The sequence below is a fragment of the Aquarana catesbeiana genome, linkage group LG13 (assembly GCF_042186555.1).
Source record: "Aquarana catesbeiana isolate 2022-GZ linkage group LG13, ASM4218655v1, whole genome shotgun sequence".
Lineage (NCBI taxonomy): Eukaryota > Metazoa > Chordata > Amphibia > Anura > Ranidae > Aquarana > Aquarana catesbeiana.
Genome location: NC_133336.1, coordinates 132,220,410 through 132,236,272, shown reverse-complemented (window position 1 = coordinate 132,236,272; position 15,863 = coordinate 132,220,410). Strand labels below are relative to the sequence as shown.

Here is a 15,863-nt window from a genome sequence, read left to right as displayed (position 1 = left end):
GAGAACAAGGGCATATGGTGAATTGGGTCAGTGGACCAATATGACCGCAACGCACTCTCTTTTTAGTTATGCCCATGTTGAGGGAAAGGCCCAGAAAGATCTTAAATTTGGAAACCGTAATTGGTTTCCAATCTCTGGCAAGGGAGGACTGGGGAATAGTGGCGATGTGTTGACCAGTGTACAAATTGCTTTGGTCCACAATAGATCTATAGAGATCTTCGGTGAAAAACAGCGAATAAAAATCAAGTGACGTAAAATCAACTGTTACCACCTGAATGCCGGGTTGGCCAGTGAATGGGGGAAGTACGGGTGCTGCAGAAGTGGTGGGTTCCCAATTAGGATTGGCAAATGCAGCAGGAAGGGCACTATGGGCACGATGGGCCTGTGTTCGTCTTCTTGGTGGCAGTGGGACACTACTTGTGCTTGCCACCTCGCCAGCTTGAACTGCACTTATGGGACTCGCCACGTCACCAAGTGTTACTGCAGTGCTGGATGTACTACCAGGGTGTACTAGGCCGCTGGTGCTTGCCAGTTCACCAGAAGGAATAGCGGCGCTAGTACTGCTCTGCTCCATACGAGGGACCTGCGATTCTTGCACCTCAACAGCAGAAAAAGATTGGGGTCTGGTACGCCTGACCTTGGCAGGGACCACAACTCCGTCGTCAGAGCTGTCATGGAGCCACTGTCCTCTACAGGATCGTATTCTGAGCCGGAATCTGACAGATGAGCGACTTCCTCTTCACTATCTGTCATGCTCAGAAACGTGTAGGCCTCTTCACTAATGTACCTTCGATTTGCCATTTTGGGCTCCAAATTTAGTGGTACACTAGTAAGACTCACAGGCAAAAAAGCTGACTGTTAGCAACTGTATCAAAACGCTACCAACAAAAACTGTTAGCAATCGCAGGGATCAGGCCTGACTCTGCGAACGCTGCAGTTATGTGTGTTTAGTGTTTTGTAAGTGACAGTGATCGATCGATACTGCACTTGGGTGGGCTGGGCCGAGGGGCAAAAACGCAGGTGCTAGCAGGTATCTGGGCTGATCCCGCTAACACTGCGTTTTTGGGAACCCTAAACTGCTGGAGATGCTAGTATAGATCTGATCAGATATTGATCCGTTCAGATACTATACCACTAAGGGAGGTGTATGCTGCGTGCGTGGGTGTTATCGGTACTGGCGCTAACCTGACACTGCCTGGGGCGACGCAGACCTTATCTGACCCTAAAACTTAACTTATATCACCGCTGGGCGATTAGGGGGTTAAAACCATTATAAGGTAATAAACGGCGGGTGCCCTGAAACTATAATAAACAAACTACCCAGCGTCACCTGTAACAGTTATACGGTGATCACTGGTGAAAGGGTTAACTAGGGGGCAATCAGGGGGTTAAAACTTTTATTAGGTAGTATATGGGGGTCCCTGTCGCTATAAAACACTGACGGCGAATCTATATACTTACCTCCCTAACTAGCGCCACCTGTGACACTAATACAGCAATCAGAAAAACTATCGCTTAGTGACACTGGCGACGGGGGGGGGGGGTGATCAAGGGGTTAAACTTTATTAGGGGGGTATCCTAGACCTAAAGGGGGCTACCACTAACTGCCCTACCACTTATAACTGTCACAAACTAACACCAATGTAATAACCAGAAGAAAAAAAAAAATTGCTATTGGTGTCACTGTGACAGGGGGTACGGGGGTGATCGGGGGGTGAAATGTGTGCCTAGAGTGTTCTACTGTTAGTGTAGTGTTGGTGCAAACTTACTTGATGTCTTCTCTCCTCTGCGCCGGAACGAAAAGACCGGCTCGAGGAGAGATGACATCACTTCCTCTGCCACTGTTTACATTACAGCAGCAGAGGAAGAATGTCATTGGCTGGGAGCGATCGTGAGGGGGTGGCCACGAATGGATGCCCCCCCTCATCTCTGATCGCTCGGGGACAGACGCCGACTGCCTCGGGCAACGGGGGGGGGTCTGATCGGACCCCCCGCCCGCAGGAGGCAAGTGACGTACCCATACTTTACTTTGCTTGCCCGTGCCATTCTGCCGCAGTATATCTGCGTGAGGCGGTCGGCAAGTGGTTAATGAGGACTTTATGGCCAGGGCTTTTACTGGAACCTTTGCAGTATTCGTCGCAAGAAATCTTACTGGGGGAAATGCCGTAAACTATTGTGTAGCCCTGAGAAAGTGGTCAGTATAAAAATTGATTTGATGTTATGGCTGACCACTGCGGAAGGAAACTTTGCAGCCTTGCGCTTACCCGCAGGGTCGAGTCATAGGGATTTTTTCAGCTTGCTTTTAGCATTTTGTGCAGACCAATTCTTCCTCCTCGCCTGGGACTTGTTGTCCTGCTCCTGAGCTCTTTGAGGTCGAAAAAAGCAATTCGGGGGTTGCTTCTTTATTGGGAAGGACTTATCAGCAGTCCTGTCTAAAATAGTATCCAGCTCAGGACCCAAGAGAAGGTCACCCGAAAAGGGAATCCCACAGTTTATTCTTTGATGCCGCATCACCTGGCCAAGTCTTCAGCCATAATGCTCTTCTTGCCGAATTTGTTAGGGCTGCTGATCTAGCCAACATTCTAATTGCTTTGGCTGAAGCATCCGCTATATAGGCTACCGCAGAGGACAAGGTAGAGAAAGAATCCAAAATTTCCTGTTTGGGCGAATCTGCTACTATATGAGCCTTTAGCTGGTTAACACAATATTCCAGGTTCCTGGCTACGCATGTCGTGGACATGGTTGGCTTTAAAATTGCTCATAACCGACTGCAAAGATCTCTTGAACAAGAGATCCATGCGCTTATCCATTGGATCCCTTAGGACCCCCATGTCTTCAAAGGCCAGGTCGGTGGATCTAGAGACCTGGGAGAAGGCAGCATCTAACCTGGGGACCTTGTTCCAAACAGCAGAGGGGTCTTCCTCAAACGGAAAGCATCTCTTGTGGGCTCTGGAGAAATGTTTTTTTACTCTAGTTCCAGCTATTCTTTTATGGCGCCTGAAATGACAGAATAAACCGGAAAAGTCCTAACTTTAGGCTCACTTAGCCCCGCATACATGCGGTCGTGCAGGGTTAGTTCCTTTTTTTCTTCACTTAGGCCAAGGGTAACACGTATGGCCCCATGAAGCCCATCAACTTCTTCTAGGGATAGCGTAAACTTGGAGGGGGCCACTTCAGCCCCTTCACCCTCCTTCTCTTCCGATTTATCAATGGAAAGTGGGGGGGATTATTTTTCCCTGGTAGAAGGACCTTCAGACAGAGTCTCTAACATCGGGAAAGGAAGTGAACCCTGGGAAGACTCCAATGTGGAGGGCTGACTAGCCGACGGACCAACTAAAGAGTAACGGAATGTATAAATCGTGGCATATAGTTCCTTCTTTACTGAGGCAACCGAGTCATCACAAATGGAAGCAGATTCCTCTTTGACCAAATAAGTAATGCAAGTACTGCATAGGGCTTTTTCCCAATCCCCCCCCCCTCCATCTTGGCTTTGCATTACCTGTAAAACGGTTTTCTTATCGTACATCACGGGACACAGAGCCATAGTAGTTACTATGTGGGTTATAGGCCACCTTCAGGTGATGACACTGGCACGCCCCAAGATAAAAAAGTGCACTCCCTATATAGCCGCTCCCACTACTGGGAGTACCTCAGTTTTGTAGCCAAGTAATACTCATGTATACCAAAGAAGGGAGGGACCTGTGTCCCGTGATGTACTTCAAAGAAAAGGATTTTACAGGTAAGCCGTTCTAAAAATTAGGGTTGTCCCAATACCGATACTAGTATTGGTATCGGCACTGATACCGAGCATTTGCCCAAGTACTTGTACTCGGGCAAAATGCTCCCGAAGCTTTCCCTGATACCTTGAGAGTCAGCAGTGATCGGCGCGTGGGGGAGTTACAAGCTTCTCCCCCCCCCACGGCTTTCAGCTGCTTTAGTGACATACAGCGGTGATTGGTGCCTGTAACTCCCCCACACGCGATCATTGCTGACTGTCCCCGCATCCTCCATGCCCCCTCCGTTCCGCTGTCCCCCTACGTTCTGGTGTCTCTCTTCCTCTGTCCCACCTGTTCTGCTGTCCCTCTCTCTTCCTGTCCCCCCTCAGTTCCGCTGTCCCCCTCCTCCTTTTGTGAATGGACAGAGTCAGCTGACTCTGTCCATTCACATAACTGAAACATTGTAACCTCCTGTGATTACAATGTCTTAGTTTATAAATGGAGAGGAGCCGCTGTCTTCTCTCCATTCATTCTCAGTGTAGCTGAGGCTGCAGAGAAAGGGACTGGGGAATCTCTATCCTCGGTCTCTTTCTCTGTCTCAAGGGGGAGATATCAGGGGTTTGTTAAGAACCCTGATATCTCAAAGCCCCTCAACAGGGCTGATTAAAAAAAAAAAAAAAAAAAAAAAAAAAGTGTATTGGTAAATCGGTATCGGCGGGTACTTAGAAAAAAAAAAAAAGTATCGGTACTTGTACCCGGTCCTAAAAAAGTGGTATCGGGACAACCCTAATGAAAATCCGGTTTACTTATCGTACATCACGGGACACAGAGCCATAGTAGTTACTATGTGGGATGTCCCATAGCAATGGCAACTGAAGAAAGGGAAACACAACAAAAAGTAGGGCACCAAGAGACAAGAGGAGTCATACCGCAGCCTGCAGTACACGCCCAAAAGGCGATATCCTCATGACCTTTTACATCAATTTGGTAGAATCTGGTAAATGTATGGACTGAAGACCTTGCAGATGTGAGCCATGGAGACCTGGTGACGATGTACTGCCCAAGAAGCACTAACAGCCCTGGTGGAGTGCGCTTCAACATGAAAAGGAGGAATTTTCCTCTTTAAACCATAAGCCTGAACAATCACTTGACAAATCCATTTGGAAATAGTAGATTTTGATGCTGCCTGTCCTCTTTTAGGACCGTCTGGCAATACAAACATAACATCTGTTTTGCGAATCTGAGCGGTCACCTTTAAATAGACCTTGACCGCTCTCACTACATCAAGAGAATGTAGTGACCTCTCTTCCACAGACCAAGATTCTGGAAAAAAAAGAAGGTAGAACAATATCCTGGTTTAAATGAAAACCCATCACTACCTTCGGTAGGAATCTAGGATGAGGCCGCAATACCACCTTATCCTTATGAATAATCAAATATGGCTCTTTACAAGAAAGACCTGCCAACTCCGATACTCTTCTAGCAGAGGATATGGCAACCAAAAAAAAAAAATTATTTTCCTCGTCAAGAGGACCAAGGGAATATCCCGTATAGGCTCAAAAGGCTGTTTTTGTAAATCTGACAGGACTAAAATTCAAAGCCCAGGGATTTAGGGGTGTCCTGACTGGAGGATTAATCTGTGTTACCCCCTTAATAAAAGTTACGAACCAGAGAGTGAGAAGCAAGAGGTCATTGAAAAAGTACTGTTAAGGCTCAAACCTGGCCTTTGAGAGAACCCAGGGCCAGCTTCATCTCCAATCCCATCTATAGGAATTCAAAGATCCTACCTATGACATATTTCCTTGGGTACCAACCCCTGGATTCACAAAAGGAGACATACGCCTTCCAGACTCCACAGTTTATGACCCTGGAGGCCGGTTTCCTAGCATTAACCAAGGTAGAAACTACTGAAGCTGTCAACCCACGATCTTTTAGAATGTGGGACTCAATTCTCCGCATGCCAGCGGATCCCTTCTCCTTGACACAAAGTTGTCAACCTTGTTGTTGAATCTGGACGCAAACAGATCCACGTCCAGAACACCCCATTTGTGACATATCGACAGAAAGTTCTCAGAGTGAAGGGACCATTCTCCCGGAAACAATTGTTGGCGACTCAAGAAGTCCGCCTGCCAATTTAATATCCCTGGAATGAAAAAATCGCCGATAGGCAAGGAATGTTTTCTGCCCAAGATAGAACATGACTCACCTCTCTTTGGGCTGCACGACTTCTCGTTCCCCCTTGGTGATTGATGTAGGCCACAGCCGTGGCATTGTTTGATTGGATCCTGACAGGACAATTCCATAATCTGAGCATCCAGGCCTCTAGGGCCAGACGTACTGCCAGAATTTCTAGAATATTGATGGGCAAGCTCCTCGCTGATTTGGACCACTTCCCTTGGACAGATGCTTCTTCCAGGACTGCTCCCCAGCCTAGAAGGCCGGCATCCATCGTTACCACCCTCCAGGATACTGGTAGAAAGGATTTGCCCTGTTGAAGATTCCTGGCTATCAACCACCAATTGAGGCTCTGGGGGGGATAAGGGCATTGGAAATTCCAAAGCCTGGATCTTCTTGTTCAAAGTTGACAGGATATTGTTTTGCAGCAGTCTTGAATGAAACTGCGCATAAGGAACTGCCTCGAAAGAAGCCACCATCTTTCCTAAAACTTTATGCAAAGCCAAATAGAAGGACTTTTGTTTTGACAAGCCAAATGAGTTCCCTTATGGAACTGATCCTTTCCTGGGGTAAGAACACCCTCTTCTGAACTGTATCTATGATCAGCCCCAAGTACTGCAATCTCCTTGATGGTTTTAAGGAGGATTTCTCTAGGTTGAGACTCCAGCCTAGGAATTCTAGGCAACTCATGGCTGTGACTAAACTTTGGTTTAGGAGGGTTACTGACTGAACTACCAAGAGCTACAAACTGAAAATGACGATTTTCTACCTCGTAGCACAGAAATTTCTGGTGAGCGGGGAAAATTGGCACATGGAGATAAGCAGCATCCTTGATGTCGATTGATGCCAGAAATTCTCCTCCTTGTAGGATGGAGACAACTGATTGGATTGACTCCAAGCGGAAGGAACGGATATTCAAGTACCGGTTTAGATCCTTGAGCTCTAAAATGGGTCTGACCTCCCCGTTTGGTTTTGGTACCGTGAAGAAGTTTGAATAAAACCCCGACCCTGCCCGTCTGTGGGAACCACTGATATTACCTTTTGAGACAAGAGATGATCCAAAGCCAGAAAGAGAGACTTCCTTTTCTCTGGGTCTCTGGGAATGTTTAATCTGAGAAAATGAGGAAACAGGAATTCTCAGAAATCTAGTTTGTAACCTAGAGAAATTGAGGAAGCCACCCATCTGTCTTGACATTGTTCCTGCCAGATCTTTGAAAAGTGTAGAAGCCTTCCCCCCACTCGAGCGAGCTTTAGATATATTGCTTCGCGGGTTTTCTGCCCCAGGTCCTCTTTTGGCTCTGGGACTGCCCCTGAGGTATTCCTCCTGAACCTGACAGTGGAGGCCGTCGAGACTGCCTGGAGGCTGATGCCCCTAGCACTGGAGAAGATGCACGTTTAAAAAGGAAAAACGCTTAAATGTCTAAGCTGGTAAAAGAGAACTTCTCATTAGAAATTCTTTGGATATACTTATCCAGATCGTCTCCAAATAACTGTTCACCATGAAATGGGAAACTGGCCAAGAGCTTTTTACATGGTGCTTCGGCTGACCAATTTTTCAACCATAGGATTCTACGCACATGCACCAGCCCTAGCATGAGCCATGAGGCTTGGAGAATAGAATCTTTCATAGCGTTTACTGTAGAACACAATGCTTCTAATATACCGGCCAACTCCTGGGCCTGCTGATCAGGAATACAAGTCAGGTTCTTGTTTACAGAGGATATAGCAGTGTCAATTGCTGGAATCCCCCATTTCTTTTAGAATTTCTCCTCCATAGGATAAAGTATAGAAAACTTTTTAGGAGGAAAAAACTGTATCTGGGTGCTCCCACTCAGAATACATAAGCTTCTTTAGCCCTGAATGGATAGGAAAAGCATCAACAGATTGAGGAGGCTTTAATGATCCCAAACTAGAGGTGGGCACATCGACTGACAGAGTTATAGGCAGTAAAAAAGTCGAGCGGACCAATTTAGTGAGTGTACCAACAGTCTCTCCTGCAAAGCCGATCCGTCCATATTAGGATCTTCGGAAGAGGCGTCATTAGCCTCTTCCTGATCTTCTGAGAGAATTTCATTATCTCTCACCCCTTGTTCCTCAGCATGAGGGTCCTGAGCAGTGGACGGAGATCTGCTACGCTTGGGCCCACTTTGTGAAGCGATTAACACATCAATCTTTTGCTCCAAACTTAAAATGGTAGAAGAAAAAAACCTCCTTCGTGATATATACAGGGGCTGCAGTGTCAAGAGCTGCTGCAACACCAGCGCCCCCTAATGGCTCACTGACCCGCCACATCACTCTCAGAGGAGGATGCCATCTTTTTATAGAGATGGATCTAGGCTGTCGTGCAACAACAGACCCTCTAGAACCATTTGAGGTGTTGCTTATCCCCCTTCCGCTCATAGCCTGATCCGCAAAGCAGAGGTACTACCAGAAGGAATGCATACACTGCTTGAGCGATAGTCCAGCACAGTTGCTGCTATCAATGCTCAGTCTAATGTAGCAGTAAAATGTGTCAAAGGAAATGCCTGTGTCACCAACCAAACCTCTTAACGCCACCTTTGTGCCTGTGTCCCTCCAGCCTGCAACAGCACTAATGGTGCTTTTAAAACCTTGCCTCTTTGTGTTGGACGTCAGAGGACGCCAATGCCGCTAAGCCTCACCCTCCGCGTTGCCTACAGCTCTTCCCTCTTTTTTAAAAGGAAGCCTTTTCCCATGCGAGAGGCAGGCTACAGGTCCTCTGGGACTCATAGGATGAAGCAGCATGGCGTGGGTGGGGGCGACGTCTGTAAGCCGCCAGGCTGATCGTGCCAGTTTTTTTTTTTCTCAAAAGAAAACCTAAAGCGCTTCTTCCCCCATGAAGAAGAGGTGAAGACAATCAGCACAGGGGGGCGATTGGTGGGGAGAAGAACCCCCCCCCCCCCCCCTTCAAGCTTACGGAGGTTCTGTTGTCTGCCTGGAGGAAGAAGCATCTCAGCTCTCCTGACACAGCGTGCTCTCTCAGCGTGAGGCGGTGAGTGGTCAATACAGCCCCCAGTGGTGACACATAGGCATGACATTAACTGATCTTAAAGGAAACATTCATAAGAAAATTCAAAAAATTTCTTTGAAAACTCCACTTACCTTTCCAGTCGCAGGGTTTTCTGTGGTAAACCAACAGACCCAATCTTCACCCTTCACGGTGGGTTCCGTTAAACCTTCAGGAGCTGGGGATCCTCGAGGAAACCCACTATTCTGGACCTGTAATAGCACCTCCGCCAGTAAAACTTTATGGCCTTACTACCAAAAATGTACTGGATCCCGGCTTCCAGCTCTCTAAAAAGAGAAGCCTTTTTTCAGGCAAGACCTCGTTTTTTCGAATGCGAGGCCCGGGTACCATTTAAATCGGCCAAAAACACACTTTGAATGGATCCGGTCTGCATGGCTAGCCCAAGCAAGGATTGCTCCAGTGGAGCTCAGCACAGCATATCTTTACTCGTGACCAACACTTTAGACACTGGCAAAAAAACGGAGGTACTCCCAGTAGTGGGAGGGGTTATATAGGAAGTGCACATTTTGTCTTAGGGCGTTCCAGTGTCCATCACCTGAAGGTGGCCTACAACCCACATAGTAACTACTATGGCTCTGTGTCCCGTGATGTACGATAAGAAAAAGTTTTGGCAGTGTCCAAAACTCCTAATAGGAGCAGCATCTCATTAGCACACAATTTGGTCTGCATCATTTACATTCATACCGATGGCTTCTATTAGTTTTGCTCTTCAAATTATCTTCCCATAGACAAAAATTGAAAAAGTACAAGTTAAATTCTATGCTACACAGAAGCTATTTGCAGTCACTACTAGTACAAAATGTAAATACATATTAAAAAAAGGAAACTGACGCATACTGGAGCTGCTCTAATACTTTTAAAGTTTAAAATCGGCTTATTTCAAGAGTGCCATAATTGTTGTGTGTTTGTGACTCAGTATTAAAACTACTGGGTCAGTGTGAAGGTTAGGCAAATTAAATTCTAAATAGCCACCATACAGCAAACAATTTATTTCTAACTCACACTGATCTGATGCCAATACTACCAACAGGGCCGCAACGTGTGCATATTAAACAAAATCACACATAAAAAGTAAACTATGTACGGTCACTTTTACAATGTACTGTACTTAAAATGTAACTAAAAATGTTTGTTACTCAATTGCCATTTCAAAACAGCAGGAGGTGGGGGAGAATTTCAATGACAAATGTTCAGCCGACACCCTTGCATGGTGAAACTTTTCAGAGGGTGGTAGAGCAGGGGAATGTCAGGCATTCAGGAGGACATACTGCCACCTCCTCAATGTTTTTATTTATTTTTTTTAAAACCAAATGGGAATTTCTATGTAAATACTGTGTGTTAGGACTGTGGCATGGTCCAGTCACTTGAATTAGTCGCATTTGGCAGCGGTACTCTGCCCCACAACCATGACATGGGATATCATTTTGGTGTCTCTGTATGTACAACACCCCGAGAGGCTGAATGTTCTCTTTTTTTTTGGGGGGGGGGGGGGGGCAGTAACCTGCTGTTCGATCACCTGTTTTTATTGCGCTGCGTGTGAACAAGGCCTAAAGCCAAGTTTACACAGGCGCTGAATTGTAACGCTGCCTTTAACGTGCACGGACGCATCACGTAATGCTCCTCACGGGCCCTTTGTGCTGGGCTTTTTTTTTAATCCTCCTGAGCATGCTTTACAATCCACAGCTGCATCTTGAATGAGCTGTAAAACACTACCAGGTACATTTATAGTGTGTTTAATACAGGCTACACTTAGGGTTGCCTCCTCGTCCCTTTAAACCCAAACACATTCGTTACATAGGTTCTGTGGCTGATACAGGTGGTAATTAAAGTCACTTGGTGCCGCATCTGCAATAAATTAGCCCCAGAACATGTGTACATCATATGTGGAATGAGGTGGCAACCCTAGAAGTCATGGAGGCGGTTCAAAGCTTCAACCCCTGCCCAACTGCAAGCAGAATTATTTTTATCCTGCTGCAATGCAAGCATGTGTACAGCTCTATACACTCAACATTTTAAAATCAATGAGGAACGTTGTTTGGCTGAGTTGTCATTTCACTGTCTGTTGTACCACCAAGACAGGAAGGGATGGGAAACCCCCTAGCAGGACAGAGATTCAGCATAAAATAACCTGACAGGTTTAATTCTTCCCTTGGCTATAAACAGCACATGTTAAAGTGGAACTTCACTCAAATATTTGACTATTTTTAATCCTTATGCTGCTAGCATTAGTATATGGATAGGAAAGTTTATCATATTTACTGGTTTTAAACTTTTTACTGCTTGCTATGTGGGCACTCATGAGTGATTGTCCATAAGACAGACACAGAGAGCCCAGCTCAGCCACTCTCTCCTCACTGGCTTGGATTGACAGCATTGGGAGCCAATGGCTCCTGCATCACAGCCAGTGAGGGAGAAGCCGTGGAAAGCCTCGTGCTTGTCACTGGATTGAGCTTAAGCTTAGTATGCATGAAGGGGGAGGGGAAAAAAAAAAAAAAAAACACCACACACACTTTAATGTAAAAGAGGTTTTAGAGCTTGCAGTCCTCCCCCACCTCCCTAAATACTTACCTGAGCCCTCAATCTATCCAGAGCTGTGCACGACTGGATCTCTTCTCCTCACACAATGACTCTGGCAGCAGAGGGAGCCATTGGCCCCTTCTGCTGTCAATCAAATGCTATAAGGAGGAAGTGGGGGGGGGGGGGCAAGCCATGCTGTGTGCTTCTGTGAAGTGTGGCTGCATAGATGCACACAGCGGTTTGCTATGGGGGCACATGGAGAAGAGGATGAGTCAAGATCACTGGCAGAGGACCCCAGAAGAAGCGGTTTGGGACTGCAAGACCATTGCACAGAGTAAGTGAATAACATGTTCAGCATTTTAATAATAATAAATAATAATAATAATAAAATTAAAAAAAAAAAAAAAAAAAAAAAAAGTTTAGTGAAGAATATTATTATTATCTAATATTCTTGTATCTCAGAGGCGCTTCCGGATGAATAGCATTGATAGTCAAACTGACTTAAAACAAAGTGAGTTTATTGTCACACAACTGGCATCATAAATACAACGTAAAAAATATAATAGTTCAGTTCAGTGTGGGTAAAAATATATGAAATAGAATAAAAAGTTATAAAGCTGTAATAAGCTTATGAAAGCATGTGTGCTTCATGGCTGCTGTCTGTCTCCATGCTGTCTTGTGTGTCATCCAAGTAGGAGCAGGAAATGACGTTCTCAGTCTTCTGGCAGAATTGACAGCTGTCCCAACTTATCAAAGTGTCTTGTGAACATGTCAGTGTCATCTATCCTAGTTGCTGTATGTGTGTGTGTCTGTCTGTGTGCCCTTCAATATGGAAGCATTGGCTTTATATGTTACATGTGTACGTGTGAACGTCATAACCTCACACCAACTTAGAACCTTGTATGGCACATATTCATTTCTGCTAACTTCAGCAATATGCTATCCAAGAAAAGATTCTAACTCAGAGTCATATATGACATAGGATCGACAAGCCCACATGTAACACTCCATACTTGAAATAATGGGCTGATCATGTAATGTCATATAACCACACATCTACATAATAGGAACACATTTTACCAACTTTACATTAAATAACTATATACTAGTACTTATTAATATGACTGGAACTACAAACTAACTTAACAGGATATAATCCACAATGTATATTCCTTTAGCTACGTGGACACGTGTCTATTTTTGTCTTCTCATGACATTCTACACCAAGATACCTTATATGTCATACTCAAATTGGCTACACCAGAAAAATCCAGCAATGCTCAGCTTTAGATGAAGAATCATGTCAAATCAATTGATCAAGGTCATTCACACATACTCTATTTATTATGATTAATCATAAAACCAAATATGTTTTGCAAGCTTGCCATGAATATAATATAACACCTATAAGTGCCGAATTATGAATTTGGAATAATATTCTAACATTTAGTAACCCCTTTAAATTTATTTTTTAAAATTCAAGAGTAAACTCACCGCAACTATTCATGTCTCCACGTATTAGGTTGTTGAGGAACCACTTTGAAAAACATCCCCCTACCATTTCTGGCCACAAACATCTTGACTAGGAGCAAATGATTCATGTAGCGTTTACTTCTTTGAATCCACCTGCCTTTATCTCACAGACATATAGGCAGGAGGGCATGCTTCGCTTTAAAAATCCCTCCTCCTCTCCATCATTTTGTCTAGGCCTGGAAGCCAGAAGTAGTTGAAAAAACAAACAAACAAACAAAAAAAAAAAAAACCCACACCTTCCTATTTACTAATGCTAGCAGCAGAAAGTAGCCTTAATGATGGCACATTTGCACACATGTCTGGCATTACCTTATTGTCTCTGCAAAACTCACTCGCCGAGAGCTTTTTCTCCGCTTTTCAATGGTCGACTCCTGTAACAATAAATAAATAAATAAATAAAAAAAAAAAAAAAAAAAAAAAAACACACCACACACACTTTATTGATTAAAAGGAAAACTTCTGCACCCTACATGCTTTGACATTTTTTAAATATTGAAGGCTACACTCACACGCTGCTTGAAAAGAGAATGCTCGTTTTTAGCTAAATAACTAATTGCCTATACAATAAATTCTACTGAACCCCTTGACACGCTCTAGGTGGGTACCACCCAAAAATTTTACCCAATAGGAAACTTGTATACAAAAATAGGAAATTCCCCCAAAATTTTATAAGGCTGGGGAACATGGGGTGTCACACAATCCAACTAAACCCAAGAAGTTATGGAGCATACTTTTCTTGTGGGTCACAGGAGTGCACTTACTTTTGCTCTCCTGTGACCCAGCATCAGCTAATAGTGGGCTATTGCCCGCTATAAGCTGACGAGGCAGAACCAGCTACTTCAGGCTCTGGAAGGAACCTGACATTGTCAGGATCCGCAGTGAGCTGCGCTCGCCCCCTCCCTGGCACTACATTGGACGATGGAAAGAAAGACAGAAAGAAAGACAGAAAGAAAGACAGAAAGAAAGAAAGACAGAAAGAAAGACAGAAAGAAAGAAAGACAGAAAGAAAGACAGAAAGAAAGACAGACGAAAAGAAAGAAAGAAGACGAAAAGAAAGCAAGAAGACGAAAAGAAAGCAAGAAGGTAGAGGGGTATGAATACTTTTATAAGGCACTATATATATGGTGAAAGTCCCATAGCCTTACAGACCTCCCACCAGGCAATAATGTCCCCAAGCAGAACATTCTCGCCTAGGTCAGAGGATAGAGATGAAAGTTTGGAATGAAGAATTCCTGGAAGGAACCACAGGCAGATTATGTTAGATGATAGATTGTAAAAGCAAGGTTATAGACTGATATTGGGAAGATGTATGCCTCCTTAGCTCTTCGGAAGATATACTTTGAAAAAAGCAATGCGCAAGCCTTTGCCTTGCCATATAAACCAGGATACCGCTTTCTGTAGCTGACCAACATCTTTGTGGTGCAAGAGAAGAGGCATGGTTTGGACAGCATAGAGCTAGCAGGTAAAAAAAAGAGAGACGTTAACTTTTTTTTTTTTCATAAACCTCTTCCGAAGAATGAGAATCAGCAATGCCCTCCAGGTCTTCAATTATTTTTGAGATAAGTAGGGGGTAGTTAAAGTGTAACTAAAAGGCCGAAATTGTTTTTGCCCCATTAGGGAGATTCACCCTCTAATTTTTCCTGTTTAAGATGATCATTGAAGGTAAAAGAAAATACCAGGGGGCGTGACCTGGAGATGGCTGTGTGAGGACACATTTTTACTGAGCTCCCATCCCCGGCCAGCTAAGCCCATTACGATCCATACCCACCCAAAAATCATACGACATGTACCCCAAGAAGACAGCTAAATCAACAAAAGCCAGCAAGAACGGAAGAGATATAGCACAATACCTTACACACCCCCAGCCGCCCCCCCATCGTGGACCCCAATATTTCAGATCCAATGGATGGGCTGGATCAGGGGCGTTTCTTCACAGCTAGACCCAGTCACCCCCCCAAATAGGTCGACACCTCTAATCCAACAGTGGAGGAGCCATGTTAAAACGCAAGCTTGAGACTTGCTACTAGTAGTTGTTCTCTCGCCGCCCGCTGATTTTTTTTTTTTTTTAACAGAAAAGTTTTTATTAATCTCCACCGGAGAAAGTTTCAGTACATAATACAATTAATAAACAAAAAAAAAAAAAGGGGGAAAATAAAATCAAACAGATGACAAAACAGCAGTTATCATAACAAAGTGTAAGACATAGTAGCCAGCATGTTATTTACATGTATTTCTCAGTACATAGCCTCAGTATTGCTTTCTTGTGTAAAAATGGGGTAGGGGTCCTCTCTTATTATAATCAGGATTTTAGTTGTCAGCCCAGACACCCCAGATCTTCTCAAACTTTTTAGGGCATTTACGACTCATATACGTAAGTTTATAAAACGGAAGGGTAGAATCAAGAAGCTTTTTCCACTGCCCGACAGTCGGGGGCTACGGCTGCTTCCATTTAGTTAGGATGGCCTTCCTGGCATAGAACGAGGCATAGAAAATCAGTAACCTTTTGTAAGTGTTTGTGGGGATACTGTCACAGACACTGAGTAAGAGGACACGGGGGTCAAGTCCTATGGTCAGATTCCCAATCGAGTTGATAGATTGCACCACTTCCCTCCAGAATTGTTGGATAAGAGGACAAGACCACACCACATGGTAGAATGTTCCCACTTCAGTATTGCATTTTGGACATTTGTCAGATTGGGTGGGGTATATCCTAGCAAGCCTCTGGGGTGTACAATATGCCCTGTGGCTTGTACGGCATGACGCCATTGTAGATAGCGAAAAAAACATCTTCGCTGGGAGTTGGAAAGTGTGTTTTAGTTCATCATATGAGAGGAGCGTGCCTGCTGGCATGATATGTTGTAAAATTTTAATATCAT

At 44.6% G+C, this 15,863-nt stretch overlaps 1 protein-coding gene across 1 annotated transcript in view; it reads right to left on the bottom strand.

Annotated features, from left to right (window-relative positions):
- KNL1 (kinetochore scaffold 1) overlaps nt 1–15,863 on the bottom strand; it is a 318,489-nt gene that overhangs the window by 226,967 nt on the left and 75,659 nt on the right. Inside the window, exon 5 of the mRNA XM_073609599.1 lies at nt 13,297–13,358. Coding sequence (XP_073465700.1) covers nt 13,297–13,358 — 62 coding nt within the window. The remainder of the gene's footprint in view (nt 1–13,296; nt 13,359–15,863) is intronic.